At 36.9% G+C, this 22584-nt stretch overlaps 2 protein-coding genes and 1 non-coding gene across 4 annotated transcripts; all 3 read left to right on the top strand.

Moving 5' to 3' along the window:
• The first annotated feature begins 271 nt into the window (after positions 1-271).
• Positions 272-3681, top strand: LOC137937569 (uncharacterized). The gene is made up of 4 exons (XM_068782652.1): positions 272-518; positions 2014-2124; positions 2202-3180; positions 3274-3681. Exons 1-4 carry the CDS (start codon positions 327-329, stop codon positions 3528-3530), a joined length of 1539 nt encoding a protein of 512 aa, XP_068638753.1. The 5' UTR covers positions 272-326; the 3' UTR covers positions 3531-3681.
• A 1104-nt stretch (positions 3682-4785) lies between these two features.
• Positions 4786-4859, top strand: TRNAE-UUC (transfer RNA glutamic acid (anticodon UUC)). The gene has a single exon. It is a non-coding gene; the product is annotated as a tRNA-Glu (tRNA).
• A 380-nt stretch (positions 4860-5239) lies between these two features.
• Positions 5240-21580, top strand: LOC137936863 (MMS19 nucleotide excision repair protein homolog). Of its 2 annotated transcripts, XM_068781794.1 has the most exons (20): positions 5240-5402; positions 5725-5787; positions 5885-5939; positions 7154-7251; positions 7968-8126; positions 8230-8289; positions 9846-10034; positions 12073-12126; positions 13093-13179; positions 13279-14005; positions 15292-15671; positions 15798-15871; positions 16145-16247; positions 16412-17220; positions 18668-18743; positions 18847-18958; positions 19341-19417; positions 20377-20457; positions 20546-20668; positions 20985-21580. In XM_068781794.1, exons 1-19 carry the CDS (start codon positions 5322-5324, stop codon positions 20639-20641), a joined length of 3381 nt encoding a protein of 1126 aa, XP_068637895.1. In that variant the 5' UTR covers positions 5240-5321; the 3' UTR covers positions 20642-20668; positions 20985-21580. The 2 variants fall into 2 exon arrangements, with proteins under 2 accessions (XP_068637895.1, XP_068637897.1); XM_068781796.1 differs by lacking the exon at positions 20985-21580 and having other exon boundaries at positions 19341-19425; positions 20546-20631.
• The last annotated feature ends 1004 nt before the right edge of the window (positions 21581-22584 follow it).

The raw sequence follows: 22584 nt of genomic DNA, 5'->3' as shown, positions 1-22584 counted from the left end.
CTTAGATGGTAAAATATTTAGAAGTAGAATTAAGTGGATTGTCAACATTATGTACTACCGTTCTTATTGGTTATATTGGTAAATGTAGCATAAATGCTGCCTCCGCTTCACAGTTTACAGGTTGTGTGGGCTTACACGCGTGCACAACTGGCACGGCATTGGGGACTCGGAAATACCAACCGGATCCTGATTACAAAAATTCAAACATTTTGAAAGGCGCTTTCGCCCGTTAGGCTCCTGAGCTTTCTTATTTTCTTATTTGCCTCTCGCTACTTGTGCTCTCTTCTCCTGTCTTCCCACAAGCTACCCTTTCCTGATCCGGAGAAATGGCAAACATTGGCAGAGGGAAGTCGGCGAATAAGTGTAAAGCGAAATCCGCAACCGCGAGAAAGCCACTTAGAGACGTTTCTAACATCAGAAAGCTCACAAAATCAGTTGAGAAGATTTCGACAGACAAAGATCCCACTCTCGATCGCCTCGTCGTTGTTCATTCTGACCTCTCCAATCTCGTTCGGAAGGTAATTCCATTTTTTGTGCTTTAAATAAATGCATTTTTAAATGTAGTCTTTCTGATTACCTCCAGTTGTCTACTGTTGCCGTTTGCGTTCAATAAAGCCCTAATTCTATTTTATCAGCTAAAGCCTTCCATCCTAAATGTCCGTGGCGATTTGATTGAATTTCTGTCAGGCTCGAGGGAAATAGTCACTGATAATCTTGCTTTTACCGGACTTCTTTTCCCGTTTCCTTTCTGTTTTCTTCTTTTTGTATTGGTTTTGGGTTTCTAATGCTTGTTTTCAACATGGCAGTTAAAAGTATTTACGTTTTATAAGCTTCAAAGGGGTTTGACACTTAAGCTTTGAGGTCTGCACCGTATTTGCGATGCGGAGTGAGAAAGAATATTACATTTTCCTTTTGATATTAGGCTTTAGAATGCAAGCCTGCTGCTTAGACGCTTAAATGTCGCTTCATGAATTTTCAGAATTTTGTTTCAGGGCACTATATAACATGTTTTTCAATGATTCCATCTGTTTAAGCTAAATTTATGCCGGGGCAGCCCACTGTATTTTACATGTCATATTCGATAATTTTCTTCTAATGATTTTGAATTTTAAAGGAAAGAGACATGCCCAAAGAAACCAAACCATAGAACGTGTCTTAATTTACTCTGGAACAATACTCCATAACTTCATGCAGGTTTCCAGAATCTCTTCCAAATCAAGTTCCCGAATTAGTTTTAACTAATGAGTAAGTACAAGTAGGTAGAAATGCATCTATTAAGTTTCTTCAAGTATCTACAGTTTGGGGGTCTTTCACATGGTATTCCAACTTCTACTGAGAACTTCCTGAAACTTCTACTGAGATATTAGGATTCATCATTGGTAGGTGGGAAATATTGTTATGATTATCTTTATAGCGCATTAAATATAATGGAAGTGTAAAAATCAACAGAATGATCGCCATCATTAGACTTGTCCCTACAATGTTGGGCATGAGAAAGATTCACGGTGTAAGTTGCAATAAGTTTAGCCTAGTTATAAGATGATCAGTTAAAAAGTATTAGCAGTTTGAGGAGAAATATGGTCAAGGAATCATTACCTATCAAGTACCAAAATTGTAAATGTCTTCTTCTCATCCACTCGACCATTGTTGTGATCCCATCCTTCACCAATTAAAACTACTGAGTTCCAACCCGTATTGTCCTTATGCCGCTCAATTATTCATGGGAATTAGTTTTTTTATGGGCAGAAGTTTGTTTCCGTTGGGCCTTTGGCTTAGTGTTCACATGGGGGAGTTTTTACTGTGAGCTCTTGGGTTTAAATGCTGCCAAGGTTTGGGTTATGGGGTATCTGTTTAATCAACAGTCAAAAAACTTTCCTTCTGTATACTGTACAAATCCGAAGCTTTTCTACTCCTTTTATTTTGCCAGTAATGGAGGATGCTTTGACAAATTTTGCATCAAAGCTGGTTCATGTGGCATATCTTGAACTGTGTGTAAGTAGATTCCTTTTGCAGATTGATGAACTTGTTGGTCAAGCCCTAAAACATCAAACCACTTGCAAACTTGGGGTCCAAGAACTTGAGTTATTTGCAGATGTCCTGTCTGATATGCATTCAACACTAAAGGTATGAAGACTTTTGTTGTTGTGGTAGTTAAGACTTATCATACAGTTAATTTCGTGCTCCTCGACCTTCTAGTACAGATGTGGGATCTAAGATTCCAGCAAGCATGCAGTAGATCATCTACCGAATCTAGTAATCAGTTAGTATTGGAAGGAGCTTCTGTCACAACTGAACAAGAAAGAGACAAAGAAGACATTCCAGAGAGACTAGACTCGGATACTTTAATCTCTCCCTCACCCCTCGTATCATGGCGTGCTGGTTGTCGAGTTGATAGTGGAAGACAACTATTTTTGCTCACTCCATTGCCCAAAACTAAAACAGTATCATCAAAGGGTCCAGACTTGATGAGACATAAACCTGAAAGGCTGCCTGATGTAGGATTTCCTCCTCGTACTCTTTCTTTGCCTCCATCGTTAACTACTTCTGTCAATTACTTTTCTGAGGCTTTAGATGGGTCAGAGGCTGAGCCAGCACTAAAGAATTTTCCGAAATCAGCGATCTCCAAGACTGTGAGTACAGACTGTTCAATGTATGATTCTCTGTCAAAGACTTGTCAGAATATGGAAAAATCGATGTATCTTGTTACTCCACTTCAAAAGTTTTCTCCCCTGAAGACATGTGTGCTACTTGAACCAACTTCGGAATACTTTCAGAAATACAGCAGTGCCATCAATTTAGCTGTTGGAATTCAAGATTGTGAAACAGAAAAGAGTTCAGATCTTGAGTCAGCTAAGTATCCTGATCTCCTTGACCATGTACCTGGGAATATTAGGAGAAAAAAAATAGAACCGTCTCTTGATTGGTTTTTGTCACCTCCAAAAACTTGCATCGTGATGGAACCACATACTGAGAAAATAGACTCCAATGAAGCTACTGAGGGACCTTTCAGTAGTCAGTTCACCCTCGCTGAGGACTCAACTGAAGATGTTTCTGCAATAGACGCCAATAAAACTACTGAGGGACCTTCAAGTAGTCAGTTTATCCTTGCCAAGGAATCAATCGAGCGTGTTTGTGCAGTAGACAAGGATGACCTATCTATCATTCAGTCTTCTAAGCATGGTAAACACTTTTCCTCTTAGTATGTATGATGGATTTTGTTTCTTTTACAAACTTGGTCAAGATAACGAGTTGCTTTTTTCTGCAAACTGCCAGGTATTTCAAATGCATGCCTGGTACATCCGGAGAGCACTCCTATGTGGAAGGATATTGGTAGTACACAGCGAAATGGTAAGCGTCCTGGAGAAAATACACTTAAGAGGGAGTTGTGGACAAGATTCGATGCAGCCTCAACAAGTAGATTAGAATTAAATCTCTCTGTATTCCAAGAGACGAAAACAAAAGGATTTCTTGACAGATTAGAAGAGGCCCTTTGCGAGGAGAGCGATTCAGAACCCAAAGGTTTGAGATAATGAAAGCTTAATGTAGTACAGAGCAGCCTGCTATTGTCCTGTAAATTGCTGTGGATTGTTGAACTTGCAGTTCAGGCATGACTTTCGATGCTTCTCTGCTAAATGTAGTTTTCTTTTATCTTTTTCATAATCAGAGAGGCACGTATCATTTTTTTGTTCCCATTCTTCCACAATAGAGCACTGCTATGGTAGGCCATTCCATTGTCATAACTGTTAAGACTATCATTATTTGTAAAACCAAATTAAATCGAATTTTTCATCAATCTATTAAAGTTATGATCATATAAGATAAGTGAATCTCCATTCATGACCCTTTGTTATTCCCCATGTCATTTTCCCATTGAAGTTAATGTTGTTCATCAGCAATCAGAACTCTTTAACAGGAGTTCAAATTCCATGCTCATCATTCTTCTTTTTCACAAGGATTATTTTATTAATCTTTCTTTTTACTTAACTCGTAGATGATGCCTTCTTTAGAATTTTGTCTTGATTACCCATCAGCAGGGGTCTATCAACCACAGTTTTCTGTAGAGTTTCAAAATACTAGTAATTTGAAAGCATCTTTAAACAAGAAAATTCTTATTACCATTTAGTAGGCTTATCGTTATAAAATGCTAGCGAGGGATTGTTCGATATGAAAATCTTATGGAAACTCTATCACAAGGAAGATAAAAGTCAGATACTTCGTTTTGCTATTTTAGTTGATGAATATAAAGGGCTCTTTCATTATTTTACATGGTGAGAATAGTTGGAAACAACTTTTTCATGGATTGAAATATAAGTACTATATCAACGGATGGGCATCGAGAGGTTTACGGGTTTTGTTGATGTTATTTTAACTGAGTTTGAGTTCGAGTCGGGTTCAAAGTCCAACTTATATTTAAAACTATAAAAATTTAATTTTTAAAATAAAAAAATAAAAAAAATATTAATAATATTAATAATATTAATCTATTGACAAACAACAACATTAGGTGTTGAGGGACCCATTACATAAATTCCATGTCCTATTTCGAGACCCCTTAAGGACTGTTGATTTCTGTATTCATATTTTACCAATTTCGTCTAATAATTAGTTTATTAAGGTTTACTTCTTTTTATTTAAAAAATTAAGGAGATTCGGTGTCACTTCTCACTCTAACTATAAATTTAAATTAAGATATGGTCCTGATCTAAACACATTTTAAATAGCCCAACGTTTGATCTGATGGAACAAAAATAGACAACAAAAAAATTGATTAAAGAGATTCACAAATCCATTGTCGTCTAGTCCGGTTAGGATACCTGGCTTTCACCCAGGCGACCCGGGTTCAAATCCCGGCAATGGAAGTTTTTTAGGATCATATCTCCTGACAATATAGTTTTGCGATCAGGAAATCGCGTAGATCGAAAACGGATTGTTGGTCGATTTTTCAGTGAGATTGAAGGATTTCAGCTCGATTCCCTTACGGCTTATTCCAGTATCCATGCTCTATTTTTATCCTATCCTAATCTTGTTTTTTATATCCTTATCCTGTCATTAGGGCAAAACCGACCCATCCCCAACCCACGAATAAAACCTGAACCTAAGTTTTTCGAGTCAGGTCGGGTTCCAAGTAAACCCGACTCAATGCCAACCACCCCTACCGAGAGGAGTAGTATCTGCAGTTTGGGAGAACTTAAAATGCTCCAAGCGTGCAAAGAGCCCCACGCCCTTTTAAAACGTTGCTTCTTGTATTTTTCGCGGGACTATTTCACTGTTTGGAGAGTAAAACCCTCGGCTCTTGCCAAAACTCTGGAAAGTCATCTGTGATGCTCGGAATGGTGAAATCAACCTCCTGGATACCCCACCTTGAAGCTTACGTCGACTCATCTTGTTCTCCTGACAAGCAGGTTTTATATCACTTGAAGTTACGAAAATTGTGATTTTTTTTTTTGTCGTCGAAGAGCTTCTTTCATCAAATGACTAATATTTTATTTTTATTTTTAATCATTTTTGAGTCTTTTTCATCCTATACTCAGTTTTTCTCTTAGAAAAACCGTATTTTTTATTTTTTTTCCGTAAGTTCTTCTTAGTCTCTGGGTGAGCTTCAATTACTTCCACATTGCTGCTATATCAATTACTTCTGCATTTCTGAAATATCTCGTGTTTTACTTTTCTACCTTCATCTAATTCAATTTGAGCTTGTCGTTGCTTTAATTTGGTTTGCTGTAGGTAGCAAGCATTAATGCCATTGCTGCCCTCATGAAGGGCGATCTTTTAACTGTCGCAGCCCTGGTGAGTCTTTGTTGTGGTTGTTGTTTCTGTACGCTTCTTATGATAATTTTATATTATATTTTTCGACTGACACAGTTGCCACTGCTTCCATGGTTAGATTCAGGAAATGGAGATCTATTTGACCACAACAGATAATGTTATTCGCGCAAGAAGTATGTCTTTAAAAGGAAACCTTAGTCACTTAACACTATCGATTTTTCCTTTATTTCTGTAAGAAAAGTTGCTTCTGCGCGCTTAGAAACGTCTTGCATATTTTTTTTTTTTTTTTTGGAATGGCGCTTGCATCTGTTGTTTTCATTCATTAGTACCAAGAATCTCAACTAGAGTTTGTAGACCAGATTAGAACTTGGTTTGCCTTATTGGTATCAGATACACCATACATTGCTGCAGGTATCTAAAATTTCATACTGTTCAGCCAATACATTGCCTAGTATTAGCTGCGACTTCCTGTACTGGACATTTCAAAATTCAATATATACTGGCAGCATGGCTAGCCACTGACTACAGATATAAAATCACTTACTGTGATGGATATCTTGAGAATGTTAGATTCTGAGCGAGTTGGGGGAGAAGCACTTCACCAAACATCAAAACTTGTAAACAGTGTCATCAAAAGCTTGTGACATCCATATGGAGATTGATAACAGTATGACTTTATAAGATTCCACTGTTAGTCAATTTGAGCCAAAAACGCGTTTGTTCTGAGTTGAATTGGGGGAGTTGTTTGATTATGAATTTGGCTATTTCTGGTGATCTTTTCCCCATTAGGATGGCAGCAGGGTAGGTATTGCAAAACTTCTTCCTTGCCTGCCAGACAAAAGCCTGCCCTGTTCCCTTGCACCATAAAAACAAAATAGTCTCAGGCATTTAAAGTTTTGACCCATGCTTTTATAATTATTTAAAAGTGTTTTTTGTTTAACATTATGAATTGATACACTTCTACTTCTTACATAAACATAACTGTTTAATTAGACTGTTAAGCTCCATGTAAGTTATACTAAGTTTTTGTCTAATTTGTTTATTTATTTATTGTTATTTTGAGAAAGCACATAAGTTGTTCTAATTCAAAATTATATTTTAAAACTAATTTAAATATATGTGAATAACTTCTTTGTGTGGGGAGGGTTTTAAACAAACCTGCCTGTCCCTATGTAAATATTTTTTCCCAACTGCCTCTCTACCCTCAGGCTTGAAACTTGGCCTTGTCCTCACACTAAACGGGTTGATGAACCACTGCCATCAGTTCTCATGGCTATTCTTATAGTTTCTCCTTCCTTCATTTTCTATTTGTCCTTTCATTTGACTTCTAATGTACAAATACATTGATATTGTTGTTTCTGACTGTCCACTCCCAAAATAATCTCAGGTATCCTTCTTTTATCAGAAGTCCTTACACGTCTTATTTCAAAGACGCTAGACAGTGCAACTGTGCACAGTTTGATAGCATTTTTCACTGCAAGATTGGTGAGTTGCTGTACTTGTTTGGAAGTTTAAGTAACCTTTTGCAAATAGAATGATAAGCTGGAAGTTCATGATTTGTGACTGGCAGTTCCTTTGTCAGAATTTATTTATTGACATGATTTTAATTGACTCCAACCAAATTGTTACAATTTATGTTGCAAGAATGTCTGCTTTCTTGAGCCATTTCAGGGTGAGCCACCGCATGGCTAGATGTTCATATGGTTAACTGAAGACTGGACGTCTTGTAATCATTTGCATTCCCCTTTGAATTGATAGAAGGTGCGTGAATAACTTGTAGTAACAATGATCAAAGATATATGGAGCTGCTAATATGGTGCCGGATATCTTCAGACATCAATCTGATCGTGTTTTAAGGTTACTAGGGAAGGCATTGTCGGAGGTCGCATACTGATTAGATGTTGGCTCATTCAGAAAAAAAAAAATGTCTTATGGTGATTAGTTCTTCACGTGTGGTCCAAAAATGGAACTCTTGCAAATAGTTATGAATCCCAGCATCTAACCTCCTATTTCTCTAAACTATTTTTACGATTACTGATGCAATGACCATGTCTGCATCAGGCAGATTTGCAAGCTTTACGTGGTGCACTTAATGGCTTCTTGGCTACGCTCTTGCAAATAGTTATGGATCCCAGTATCTAACCTCCTATTTCTCTAAACTATTTTCCTGATTACTGATGCAATGACCATGTATGCATCAGGCAGATTGGCAAGCTCTACGTGGTGCGCTTAATGGCTGCTTGGCTCTTCTAAAAAGGAAAAGTAATGTTGGTGCGGTCTTAAATAGTGACGCAAGATTGCTTGCTGAGTCTTTCTTACAGAACATACAGGTCCAATCTTTAGCACAGTATGATAGAAAGGTAAGAATCTCAATTTTCAGGGAGCATTCAGTTTTTCATGTACATATTTATTAATTGTACATTTGTCTGTTTCGCTTCTTGACTACTTTTGACACTCTTGCAGCTTTGTTTTGAGCTTCTCGAATGCCTTTTGGACTGCTTTGCTGATGCTGTTATACCACTGGTATATCTTCCTCTAGCAAGAGCACTCAGCTCACTTACTTTTTCGTACTTCATGCTTTCAGGCATGAATCTTTATGTACTTTTACCTGTTGATGACTGTCGATCAGTGTTATTTTGTCAGTATTGTAGTTATATAAGATGAATGGAAAGTATCTTGTTCTCCTTTTTGTTTGAGGAGGAAAATTTTGGGGCATGTCTGGCAGAAAGTACTCTCTTTACCACAATAAGGGACAACTTGTTTGGTCTTTTCAATACAACCATAGCTCTGCCTGAAGATTGTTTGACTCCTTACAGTTAGGATTCTGTTGATGAGAAAACTTAAGGATGGGACGAACAATAGACAGATAGAAAGACAAATAGTGCATATGCTTGAGATGTTTATTACAAAGTTTTGTGAGAACTCTCCTCCATTATGTCGACTACAGTAGGGCTTACTTCCCAACTGGAAGTAGGCCAGGAATTGGGCTTGACCTCCTATGTCCATATTTTTGTCTCAATATATATGTGATTGGCCAGGTTCAAATTCATATGTGCTTAAGACATAAAGGATGTGTTCAAGCTGTTAACAATGGGCTTGAGCTAAATTCGGATACGATATGGACTAAGTTCCTTTATTATAATGGTGATTTCAAAATTTTACTTTTCTCTATGATATTTTCATAAAATAAAAGATGAGAAAAAAAGTAAAACTACATATACAATTATCCAATGTACCAATCCATTAAAATCTATAATCTTTACGTAAAATGCAAATGGAAAATTAGCTTAGTAGAAGTTTAATCCATTCTTACTTTTAAAGTAAGTGTTCGGTTAAGCTTGGTTTCATCCTAAAATGATTAGCCACTTATTTTTTAATATTATTACCCAAAAACACTTATTAACTTTCATCAATGTGGAGCTATTCCCATTCAATACTCTTCCTTATGTTTTGGCATACACACAATGGGCTTGAGACGTGGGCACAAACTCATAATGGCGCACAAACTAGGCCTTGGGCCTAACAAACTTCTTACACTGATACCACTGTTGGATTGAGCCTAGTTTCATCCAAAACGACTAGCTATTTAAGAGGCCTGTTGCTCAACATGATAACCTAATAACACTCCTTAACTTTTATCAATGTGGGACAACTCCCGCTCAACAATAAGTTATGTATAGGAGCTCATGGGACCTCATGGATTGAGTTCAGATGTGTCCCGTTTGTCTTCCATATCCTAATCCATGTACCTGTTTATAGCCCACTGGAACTCTACTAGTGGTCAAGTCCGATTCTTCAGGGGTCTGGCTAATCAAGTTGTGATCAGATCTGTGACCTATTGTGGGGCCTAACTGGAGGTGATTTGGCTGCATTTGGTAGCTTTATTATGCTGACTGAGCCTAGTTTATGGTTGTTCTTATATTTAAGCTTAATCTTGTTAAAATTGTATGAGCTATTTTTGGATGCAACTCTCTTTCTTATTTCATATGTGCTACTTTTTGTACTTGCTAGCTTAAGTTTTTAATTGATATGAACATTTACAATGTCTAACATTGATATATTGGTCTTATTTGGTGCAGGCAGATGGCCTCATATATGGTATTTGTGAAGCTATTGATGAAGAAAAGGATCCTCGATGCTTGATGCTAACATTTCATCTTGTGGAAAAACTTGTTCACCGGTTTCCAAATCCATTTGATCCCATTGGAAGCTTTGCAGCAGATCTTTTTGAAATTTTGGGCCGTTATTTTCCAATCTATTTCACTCACGTGAGTTAAGCAAAGCCCACACACTTTCTTTATTTTGGTGTTTATTGTTTCAATGTCATTTGGATTGTTTCTATTATGATCTTGTGGGGTCCAACTAGGGTATGGGCATCACATTGGGCCAACCTGGTATAAGATAAGTCTGAGGGCCTTGTTTTCCATGTTCTATTACCGTTGGAGCTTTTGGTGTATTGGCTTGGTAGTTGGTATCTAACATGTGGTATTATAGCAAACACCACATGTGACACTGTCGGAATGAAAATTGCTAAAAGGTGGAAAGGGGGACTTGATCCTAAGTGAAGTTGTTATAGAGTGAGTCACCTTGTCTTGAAGGAGGCAACTTACGGAAACATTACCTAATACTAAAGTGAGGGCCATAGCAAAAAGGTGAAAATGGCTTTGGATGCAACACGGTGGTTTAGATTTAAGGAATAACAAAGTCTCCTTTTAATCACGTATCATATACACTGAAGCCTAATGTAGGACAAATCTTTAAAAGAATATTACAAAATCCTAAGAAAAAAACACTTTAATCATGTTTTATTTCAAACATACATCCACTCAAACAAAAAATTATCGAATTTCCTTATATATATTTGTGAAATAGATTAATTAGGTGAGGAATAACCCTTATCTTATTCTCAAAAAAAAAAAAAAACCCTTACCCATTATTGTTCCATTTAATAAATAGTAAATGGTAAGCAGGTAAAATTACCCGAATGCCTAATCGGATAAAAAAATTTGTTCCATTTTCATTTCATTTAATAAGCAATGAAATAAAAATTGGGTAAACGGGTAAATTGACACCTCTGGGTCTGAGTTCAAGTTTAATGGGTAAAACTTGAAGGACAAAAAAGTAGGGTTTTTGCATCTGTTAAGAAAAATAGCAAAACAAAAGAAAACCGAATATAAGTTTTTTCAAAAGAGATAAAAAACCAGAATTTCATTCAATAGCAAAAGAGTAATTTCTATGTTACATATGAGGGTCTTTTATAGGCATACAAATCAACAAAATAAGAAACTCCTATGTTATCCAAAATAAAAGATACACTTTCTAAATCTATATCTACTTTTTGGAAAAGAAACTTAAAACATGACAATTTCTAATTTATAGACTTGCCAACTGTAGACTTCTCATTTAGAAAGAAAGACTAAACTGAAAACAGGAAACTACCAATTAATAGACTTTCTTGTTGGAGCTTTTAGCCAAAATGGTAAGTTGCTATTTGAGTGATGCTTCCCATAAAGTCAACAAGTTGCTTGTCTTTCTAATTTCAGCAAGTTTGAAATAGGGAAGTGTAATTTAGAGAGACTTTTTATTGTTAGAACTTGAGTCCAAAATATGAAATTCAGGTCTCTTTAAATTAGTTTCCTTCTTCCTTTTTCTTTCGGGTGATTAGGTGTGATCATTTGTTCTTAAATATTCTTCAGCTAGCTCGTCCACATTGATGTGTATTGCATCACTTACCAACCTATTCTAGAGCAAAAGCTGTTATAGAATGGGTAGTTGTGGATGTTGATGAAAAAACATGGTAGATTGTTATGATCCTATGGGGCCCAACTTAGGGTATGGGCAATGAGGCTAGCAAAGTATGAGATAGGTTTTAAGGGACTCATTTTCCACGCTTTATTTACTCTAGAGCTTTTGGTGTATTAGCTAGGAATTGTGCCGATATAATATGTTTTATTTTAGTTTATTTATTTTTTAAAGTTTAGTGAAATGACTCTTTATTAGAAAACAATTAAAAAAAATTCATTCTTAGATTTTATTTCTTGTGATATGAATTTGATACATCTGATATACTAGAGTAAGAGCCCTCTTTAGGCAAAATCTCTTGTATCTTCTTGTTTGAAGGAGCGTAGTATTCTTGCCATTTTTATGCATGCTATATCTCAATCCATGTTCACCTATTCTTTAAGTATAGTTTAAGAGTTGATATTATTCATAAATCCTGTCTTGTTGGTTATTTCTTTCCTTTTTTCTTTCATTCAATTTTATGTTTTGATGTGTAACTAAGATACATGCTTTTGCTATGTGCAGCCAGAAAACAATGATATTGAGGTAAAACGAGAGGACCTGTCAAGGGCGCTAATGGTATGTAGTTTGTATTGAAAATTCATTAAGTATTACCTTTTTGTTGGTGTTCTGGAATGTGTTGTTACTATCATACAAGTGAGGAATGTATTGTCAAAGGTGCTAATAGTATGTAGTTTGTTTAGAAAATTCATTAACTATAATTGTGTAGTTAGGTCCAAGGCCCATCCCAAAATGACTAGCCAACTTAGGAAACCTTTTTCCCAGCTAATAACTTCAAGATCTTTGTACTCACTAATCCATGTGGGACTATTCCTTAACACTCCCCCTCACGTGTAGGCCCTCTTTGTGGCTTTACAAGTGGATAATTTAGGTGTAGATTCTCTTTTTGTGGCTCTACAAGTGAACAATTTAGGTACAGGTCCTCTTTTGTGGCTCTACAAGTGGATAGTTTTAGGTGTAGGTCTTCTTTTGTTGCTCTAAAAGTAGATAGTTTAAGTGTAGGCCCACATATGAGTACTTGGTCTGATACCATGTAAAGTTGGGTCTAAGGCCCATCCCAAAATGACTAGCCATCATAAGAAACCTCTTTCCCAACTAATAATCTCAAAATCTTTGTACTCACTAATCCATGTGGGACTATTTCTTAACACTTCCCCTCATGTGTAGGTTTTCTTTTGTGGTTCTACAAGTGGATAATTTTAGGCCCTCTTTTGTGGCTCTACAAGTGGATAATTTTAGGTGTAGGCCCTCTTTTGTGGCTCTACAAGTGGATAATTTAGGTGTAACCCCTCTTTTGTGGCTCAACAAGTGGATAAATTTTAGATATAAGCTATAATCTTTTTGTTGGTGTTTCGGAATGTAATGTTATCAGTGAGGTAAAATGGTTGATGATTGGTTTGACCTGAAACATGTTTTGACATGACAATTGTGAAAGTATATGAATGGTAGCTCTCACTAAGTATGTTAAAGGATCATAACTGTTCATTGCTAATACTTGTTGTATGGTTTCCCATTGGTTCACAGTGTGCTTTTGGGTCATCACTAATTTTTGAGCCATATGCCATCCCTTTGCTCCTGGAGAAACTTTCTTCTTCCCTTCCTTTAGCAAAGGTTAGTGAAATCAGGTTATAGCTCAATAAACTATAAAAGTGTTGGTAAAGTGACTTATCTTACCTGATGGTAAATTAATGACTTCGTAATTTGTTACAGCTTGATTCTTTAAAGTATCTGAGACATTGCTCACTGCATTATGGAGCAGATAGGATGATGAAGCATGCAAACGCTATTTGGTCTTCTTTGAAGGATATCATCATGTCTTCTTCATCACAAGAGCTGCCTATCTCATTTGAACCAGAGCACATGGAATCCCAAAACAATGAGATTATAAAAGAAGCTCTTTTATGTTTGCAAGAAGTAATGTTTCAATTTGGTAGCTCTGATGATGCTTCTTTTATAAATCTAGTTGTTGAAGATGCAGAATTGGTGATGATTTTAAGGTCTTTTAGTAGTGATAGAAGTTATGCAGATATTCCTGTTGAAGGGAGACAGAAACTACATGCTCTTGGAAGCATTTTATCAGTTTCAGCTAAAGTTTCTACTGGTTGCTGTCAAAGAGTCATGCAGAGTTTCTTTCCTGTATTGATGGATATGTTGGGAATTTTTTCAGCTAATTTGCCATGCAATCCCATTTTGGAGGGCGGTGATTTAGAAACTGGGATAAATAATTTTGGGGCACTTTATCTTTGTGTTGAACTTCTTGCTGCATGTAGAGAACTGGTGTCAGGCTTGGGAGAAGCTGCCGGACAATCCACACAGGCACAGGATACATGGTGTTGCATGGTTCAAAACTATTTTGGTTCATTATCTGGTTTTCTTGGTTCTACTTTGGTAATGACTGGAAATAATGCTAACAAAGAAGCATATGCCCATGTTGGAGGTAAATTGGTCTTTCTCTGAATCTTCTTTTTCATTGGATGATTTTACTGCTTGTGACCTTTTGTTTTGAATCCATTTTACAAAATCCGAGCCAAGTCAGCTGCTCAAAAAGTGACCCGGTCTGGTTGAATCTGATTGACCCAAAGATGGCAATATTTGAGGCCATAAGCTTATTTTTAAAATGATAAAAAAAGAAAAAAAATTGATAGGGGGAGAACCATCTCCCTTATTTTAATGGTAAAATATATTGATTTACTATAGTTTAGGGGAGGCAGTTGCTCCTCCTGCTCCCCTGGTGAGGACCCTTCCCTGGTCCTCAAAAAGGAGGGAAAGCCCGGCCTGTGGCCCCATTCTCCACTACCTTTTGCGATGGAGGATGGATCCCTCACCCTCCCCTGTTGTTGCAGTAAAAAAGGAGGAGGAGAGGGGCAGCAATACCCCTCAGTTTCCGCCATTCATCCATTTGGAGAGGGCAAGGGGGAGAGGGGCTGCTGCACTTCCCACTCACTGGGCTAGGTCAGCTGGTCAACCAGTTGAACTGGTAAATCTGGCATAGGTGACTGGGTTTTGACGCATTCTTGGGTTTTTATTGCTTTTACTCAGTGGAGAGACCAGATGTGGTTGAAACATGTTCAACTGGTTAGTGTGGTTTGGGTTTGATGTCACTAGTTCAAAAACAATCATAGGGAGCACCATATTCTTATCTTTGTTTGTTATGGTAGTGTTTCCTATAAAAGGATACGTGGAACAACTTATGATAATTTGTGTGGAGTACTAGAGTTCTTGGTGGGGGCCGAGCATGTCTTGATGTGTTAGTGAAGGTTGTCTTATCTGCGACGAAATAGTGGTTTCACATCTTTGTTCTTCATCTTTTAAACAAGTTAATAACTGAGATGAGATGATAACCCAGTCTCTTACGTAGATAAACTCCTCCAGGGCGATATCTTTGTGTTCCAATTTGTTTTTTTAATTTTTATCTCCATGGTTTTCGTCCCAAATTTCTTCGTTATTATATCTTAACATTTGGTTCGTTATTCTAATTAATATAAATGTCATTAAAAACATATTTGATGTTTCACGTATTGTTTCCAGTGAGTTGACCTTATTGAGCAAACTCATCATTGAACAGAAATATTCCTAGATCAGATGACAGATTAATGTTAACTGCAATTACTGTGGACATTTAGTATCCATTAAGCTGCATATAGTCCCGAGGGATGAAATGGGAAAGGTAAGTGAGCTAGCTTCTTGAATTGATACCAAAATTTCTCTCTGGTATGGTTGCAGCTAAGGGATTGCAAACTATGGCCACATTTTCTGGATGTTTTGTACGGGCATCAAAGGCAGTCTACGAAAATATTCTGTCGCTATTTATGTCTATCATCACAAGCCAGTCTCAAGACAAATTCTTATGGCATCTGGCTTTGAAGACTATCGTGCAAATTGGTAAATCTGTCGAGAAATTTCATGGTTCCGACAATGCAACAAGCTTCATGAGCATTGTTGTTGAAAAGTTTATTTTTCTACTTTCTGTTGACGATGGTATTATGCCTCATCCACTCATACTGGAGGCAATTTCTGAAATAAGTGCTGCTGGGACTAGTTTTCTGTTGAGAGTGATTCAGGGGATTGAAGAAGCTATCTCTGTCAACTTTGCCCACAATTTGGTACGTATAGAAAATAATGTAATGAGTGTCCTTCTCCAAGAGAAGAAAGATTGTGGTAAAAAGGGTCACATTGCTCTTTGGCATAATTTATTACTACAAGTACTCAACGTTCTTCCTTTTTTCCAGGTTGAAGGAAATTCTAACACTACCGAGATTTTAGTTCTTCTGTTGCAGTGCTATTCAACTCGGTTACTTCCATGGTACACTTTTAGCAACAGCAAGACTGTCCTTTTCTCCATTTTTTAAGAAAAGACTGTTTTTCTCTATCATGCCATGATGACTTGTTTCACCTATTACATGTTTTTTTACACCGATGCTTCTCAGTCTTGCACAGTGCTATAAATGCCTGGCTAAAACCATAAATTTTCTTAACGTGTTCTGCTCTCTGATGGTTAAATGGCTGGCAACTTAGGTTGTCTTATTTCACTAGTTAGATATAGACTCTATTTCATTCATTTCTTTGTGGGATGCAGGTTGCAGAACAATGGAGATTTTGAGGAAGTTGCTTTGCGTTTTGTTCTCAGTGTTTGGGATCAAATGGAGAATCCAACATTCAAAGTCCCCTCTCAAAAACTGGTAAATGAGATGACCTCGTACCATTTTCATTTACCTTTTTTTAAATAGGATGTATGTCAAAAGCTATTGTGAGTTATGAATTAGGTTACCTGGTGTTCGATTTATTTGAGTTTGAATGCTAAATAGTTCTGGATATATCTGACAATTTTTTTTTTCAATCTCAGGATCTTCTAGAAGCTACAATGATGACAATGAGGATCACTGTTAGAGGTTGTTCTCCAGAAAATCAGGGGATGATTGTGCAAAAAGCTTATAAAGTATTTGTGACCTCTGCATTTTTTCACTCAAGGGAAATACAGTCTCGGTTGACTTCTTTCAATCCGGAAGAGCTTGCTCAAGATTTTTTTATTCTTTCATGTAGAGATGAATGGGTCATTTCACTGTTTGCTTCAGTACTGATATCGCTTCATCCTCAAACACCTGTTCCTGAGGTAAAAATGATACTGAATATCTTCATGACTATCCTTCTCCTCAAAGGGCATGTTCCAGTAGCTCAGGCCTTGGGTTCTGTCATTAACAAGTGGCCCTTAAAGGTAAAGACAACAGAGGCACTTAATAGCTGTACTTTAGATGAAGCACTAGAAGTTGTATTCGAGAGGGGATTGCAGAAAGTGCCGGGTGTGACCAAACTATGTGAATCTATTGGAACAATTCAAATCCATGCTATTGTTGGGTTAGGATGGATAGGGAAAGGTTTGGTAATGCGGGGGCATGAGAAAGTTAAGGAGGTTGTGATGCTGCTTTTAGAATGTGTACAATCAAAGAAGCTGGGACCCACAAACAGACAGGATCTGGATGATCTTGTGAGAATATCTGCGGCTGATGCGTACCGTCTTCTAATGAGTGATTCAGAAGTTTGCTTGAATAAAAAGTTCCATGCAACATTAAGACCACTCTATAAGCAGCATTTCTTCTCAACCATGATGCCTCTTTTTCTGTCTTCTATTAAAGAATGTGATTCACCATCTACAAGGTATGTAATATTTTTTTTTGAAATGTAATATGAATACACTATAAAATCTACTATGTTTTACATTACAAATCTTTTATCTTAACCAAGATGTGGTATTTGTGAACATTTGTCTTCATATAGTAGTGTTATTTTTTTTTGACTTTGAAGCTTAACCTTCACTTTTTGTATGTATTTCTTGTTAAGGAATAGTCCTACATCGATTGGTGAGTACAAAGATCTTGAGTTTGTTAGCTGGGAAATAGGTTTCTTAAGTTGGCTAATCATTTTGGGATGGACCTTGGACCCAATTTCACATGGTATCATAACAGGTACTCATATGCGGGCATACACCTAAACTATCAACTTGTAGAGCCAGAAAAGAGGGCCTACACCTAAACTATCTACTTGTAGAACCACAAAAGAGGGCCTACACTTAAACTATCCACTTGTAGCGTCACAAAAGAGGGCCTACACCTAAACTATCCACTTGTAGAGCCACAAAAGAGGGCCTACTCATGAGGGTGAGTGTTAAGGAATAGTCCCACATAGATTAATTAGTACACAGATCTTGAGTTTATTAGCTTGGAAAGAGGTTTTCTAAGTTGGCTAGTCATTTTGGGATAGGCCTTGGACCCAACTTCACATTTCTAAACCCTATACCCAATTTTCTGGGTCCAGTTGGATTTGTTTGTAACCTCATGTTTTATCAGGCTTTGGTTGGCTTAACATAACAAAATAGGCAACAAACAAGGTGAAATAGTCTAAGTTATTCCATGTCCTTTACAAGGCTGGACATATAATAGTAATGTAGCAGGATTTGGAGAACAAAATGGAGGAAATTCATACTGTTCATATTCGTTATCTTTGTTCTTATTATCCAGATCATCTTTTTCTTCAACATCATATTGTACATTGTATAACGCGGGGTTAGGGATCAAAAAGACATGCAGTATCATGTATTGTGTTAAGGAATTAAACAGCATCTGTGGAAATGTTTCGTGTGGATTTGCCATTTTAATCTTTAAAGCTCTGGATAACTGAAGCTAAGAGAAGGGTTTTGATTGCCAGTTTGGTGTCAGATTGCAGACAATGATAGAAAGAAACATGGGAATAAAATGTCCTTCTCCCAAATGGCTTTACCATCTGGTAGAACCATGTTTGATTTTGCCAATGACCTCCTGGCCTTGTTTGCCTGGGAGGTGAGGAGAGAATGAACTTGAGATCCATGCTTGTGGCAGCAGAAACCACATGTATATCATAAAGACAAAGGGATTTTGTTGAGTTGCTAATTGACATTTGCAATTTGCGACGTCCATGTTTCTCCTATTGTCTTGGTATTGTTAGCAGCCAAAATCGTGGAATGCTTTGTGAATTTTGTTTTGGTACCCTATTTATCTTTTATTAATGTGGATGCTCCTGTAACTGAAAAGATCTAGTACATTCCTGAAACTATTGTATGCAATTTCAGGGCCATTCAATATCGGGCTTTTGGACATGTAATTTCTGAAACTCCACTTACTGCTGTTGTTACTGAAGCAAAAAAGGTTAGTTCTGTTTCAAAAGTTCAGTTACCTTTAATGAATATCTTCTGTATAAATCTTGGGAAATTTCACCACTTGCCTTTAATACAAATTGCATTTTTTCCAGCTTGTCCCTGCATTGTTGGAGGGCTTATCCACTTTGAGCCAGGATGTTCTCAATAAGGATCTGACATACAGCCTCTTGCTGGTTTTGTCTGCGATCTTAATGGATGAGAATGGTAACTACAAAATGATCATATGGTTTCTTGGTGCAATCTCTACTGCATATCTGGTTTGCCAGTTAGAAGCTGACCCTTTCTAGTGTGTTTAGGTGTATATTTCAGTTTCTTAGTTGTTTCTCACAATATTTCATTTCAATTCCTTTTTGTATCTTGTGATGGGGGAGGGCAGCGAATGTTGCTAACCTGTAGTGGAATGAATGTGCTGGATGTTGTAGTGCCATGCCATGTATTCTGTTTGCGAGTACTTAAAAATTATGTTCTCTCAGTCTACTTTTCATGATAGTATTGAAGTTTTTTTTTTTTTTCAATTTCAATTTACTTTTTGTTCTTGACTTGATCCAGAATTTCTATTCCAGTTGATACTTTTCCATTTTTGCAGGAAAAGAAGCCATCTTGGACAATGTACACATCATCATTGCTCTCCTCATTAAGCTCGTTCCATATCCTCATATGATGGTAACTTTGTATGCTCTATTCTTTATTATTTATCCATTTATTTATAAAAGATTTACTTTTTTTCCTTCTTTCTTCCATGAAAAAGAAAGACAACCTGAGGTATAGGGTTTTGTTTGAGAGCAAAGCAAATAGCATGAGGTTGCTGGAGTAGGATATTCATTGACTTCCTTAGGGTGGGTTGGCTACACTCCAGATTCCATGGATCTGATCAGCCTGTGATCCAAAGATTTTTAACATGCTCCCATCTGGCCTTGTTTTCATGAATCCTCCCAGTTCTGCTCTAACATTTGCTAGATCCATTGCTAGGTGGTGGCACTTCCACTCTTCCCTCACTACCTTATCTTCACATTCCTCATTGCCAAAATTTTACACGTACATTGTTTCTCAGGCCCCTAACCTGTTAAGGTGTTTCCATATAAACACATATTTGCTGCATGGACCCTAGATCTCTCTGATATTTGTGGCTCAATTGTTCCTTGAATGCATTCTATCTGATTGTAATTTCCTTTTTTACAATGCTGTATTGCATGATGATATTCTTCTGCAAATTTTGAAAATTGAGGATTTTGTTCTATGTTATTGAGTTTATATTATGATGACTGGTAACTTATCATACTTGATATCTGCATTCTACTCTCTCCTCACTTGGCTCATGAATATATGAATTATTAAGCCAAAAAGAGAAAATAAATGTGGGTAACAGAAGATTTGCTTGAGGTTTTCCTTAAGCTGAGAAGATAGAACGAGGTCTGTTTTTTCACTTCTTCTTCTTCTTCTTCTTCTAATTACTGATTTATTTTGTCTTTCCAACTTTTCTGTGTCTGGCTCTACTGAGCGTTTCTGAGAGCTTATTTTTTTGAAGATACCATAGATATTTCTTCAATTCTGGCAACCTTTAGGCTTATTTTGGAATCCCAAGTTAGAACTGAAATCTCAGAGATCATTTTGGTATCTTGCAGCTTATCCGAGAGACAGCAATCCAATGCCTTTTAGCTATGTCAATGCTGCCACATTCAAGGATTTATCCTTTCAGACCACAGGTTGATCTCTTTTTTCATACTTAATAATGCATTATGTTGTCTGTGCTTGCATGTTGGAAGTTGATAGGAGCGTAAGTGTCTTCTCCAGGTAGTGCAAGCTTTGTCAAAGGCACTCGATGACAAAAAAAGGGCTGTTCGCCTAGAAGCTGTTAGGTGCCGTCAAGCATGGTCAGCAAAATCTTGAACTGTTTGTTTCATTGTGTACCAAAAGGTGGGTAGTGTTAATTTTTTTTTTTTTTATAAACTATTTGCACCAGGGCATCCATAGCGAGAAGAAGTCTTCCCTTTTGATGGAACTGAGTTGCATTAATGATTAATTATTCTTTTATCCACTCGCTTCATCTTGCTTATTTGTAAGAAACTTATGAATATATAAATGTTTTTAGTCCTTGTCAGAGAAGTCAATGGAGTGTGGTAGAGGGATGTTTAATGCCATTCAATATTTTATTAGCACTGTTCTACTGATTTTTAGAAGCACAGACTGGCTTAGTTTTTGATTTACTAATGGAAGATGAGCATTTTTGCAGGATGATGCAGCCGTAATGTAATTACATGTTGGGAGTCTAATGCCTACCGAGCACAACTGTAATAGTGTATTTGTGATTAAGAGAAGCCTGGATGGAACATTTTGTTGTGCAGGCGATATTCTTTTAAATTGCTGTTATATATTCTATTTGAATGAGGGGAGTGGGTGACAGTATATTTGTAATATCTTCGCCCTCTTGAGTGATGGGAGGTGGTTTTAGCGCTTTAGACCATTGAAAATGGCTAGTCTGAAACTTTGGAGGTGGGTTTGATTTATTTCAAGATGGCCTAGAGAGGCGGATTATTGTTGCTGAGAACGTGAAATCAAAGGTGCTGGGGGATCTCTAAGCATAGGAATTCTTGACTAGGAAGGAGATGATCTCAACAGAAACTGACGTTGGCGACCTGTGAAGATGCCATTACATGTTGAATGTGGTATTGGCTTAGGAAAATGCTGAAAGGAGTCCGCTCCCTTAAATTGGTCTCAAACCCTGATATTGCTAGAGCATCATTTGTGGTAACAGTTATAGGCCTTTTGTCCTTTTTTTTCTGAGAATTGAAATAGAATTTTGAAAGAAATATAAACTTATTACCGTCTTGCCTTTCTTATATTTTCTGCTACCAACCAGTATCTGGAATTGAAGTGAATTCTACTCAAGAGTCAAACAAGAAAAATATTAACGTTCTGTACATGACTAGAGTGTAATTTCTTCTTGTAATAGTATGCTTGACGAATCAAACTGGAACTCATGGACGAACATACTTGAATTTTGTATATAAAATATTAGTTTATTATGTGCATTTAGATAATGAGAAGAGACTTAAGAAAAACATCATTGAATTGAACAACAAGTGCATTGAGAGAATACAATGAGAAGAGAGGATGAGTGAAATGATTAGGACATTGAGAGGAATTAGGCCATGTACTACAGCTGTGGTACAGGTGATGGGCAATGAGTTTGCCTGCTATCATGCTAGTGTTCATCATGTTATTCCATCCTTTTGCACTAATCATCATTGTCCTGGTAAGCATATTATTAAGTTCATCAATACAAGGTTCATTAAGTTCCCATTGATCACATTTCTTTCTTTTGCATCTTTACTTTCTCTTCTTGGAGTCTAATATCTGTCCTGATACAAAGCATACTTCTCCTAAATGGGGGGTTGTTCTTTGTATTTCCCTCTTTGGGTATCTGGAACTGAGAAAACTGACATTGAAGATCAACTTGAAGATTTGGACAAAACAATAGGAACCCATTGGTGTTGATATAGTTCTTGTTGAAGAGTATATATGGAAGATTTTTACATGACTTTCACAGAGGAGTCTCATAGAAGAGTTTCAATCAGTTATCTTTTAGTGTTTAAACCCTAAAATTTATGCCCTTTCTCATTTGTATGATTTGTCCCTTCCTTTAAAACTTTCTAACTCGGTCACTGTATACTTTCCAAAGAAATTTACTGCATATAATATATAAGAACAATGGATTCTCTGATTTTGCTTCTGAAAAGCAATATTATAATGATTTTGATCCTATTGATTTTGCTTCACGAGTAGCTTTATTGATGTTTTGGGTTATGATGATGATCATATTGATAAGCCGT

This window comes from Aristolochia californica, unplaced genomic scaffold (genome assembly GCF_029961685.1).
Source record: "Aristolochia californica isolate CCGP_79_NKW_82.1479 unplaced genomic scaffold, dmAriCali1.0.hap1 SCAF_7, whole genome shotgun sequence".
Taxonomy (NCBI): domain Eukaryota; kingdom Viridiplantae; phylum Streptophyta; class Magnoliopsida; order Piperales; family Aristolochiaceae; genus Aristolochia; species Aristolochia californica.
This window is presented reverse-complemented; position numbering and strand designations above follow the sequence as displayed.

Coding starts and splice junctions, on each gene's coding strand:
- LOC137937569 (XM_068782652.1), top strand. CDS start 327: ATGGCAAACATTGGCAGAGGGAAGTCGGCGAATAAGTGTAAAGCGAAA. Junction 519..2,013: donor TCTCCAATCTCGTTCGGAAG/GTAATTCCATTT, acceptor TTCCTTTTGCAG/ATTGATGAACTTGTTGGTCA. Junction 3,181..3,273: donor CATTCAGTCTTCTAAGCATG/GTAAACACTTTT, acceptor GCAAACTGCCAG/GTATTTCAAATGCATGCCTG.
- LOC137936863 (XM_068781794.1), top strand. CDS start 5,322: ATGCTCGGAATGGTGAAATCAACCTCCTGGATACCCCACCTTGAAGCT. Junction 7,252..7,967: donor CATTTTTCACTGCAAGATTG/GTGAGTTGCTGT, acceptor TGTATGCATCAG/GCAGATTGGCAAGCTCTACG. Junction 8,127..8,229: donor TAGCACAGTATGATAGAAAG/GTAAGAATCTCA, acceptor ACACTCTTGCAG/CTTTGTTTTGAGCTTCTCGA.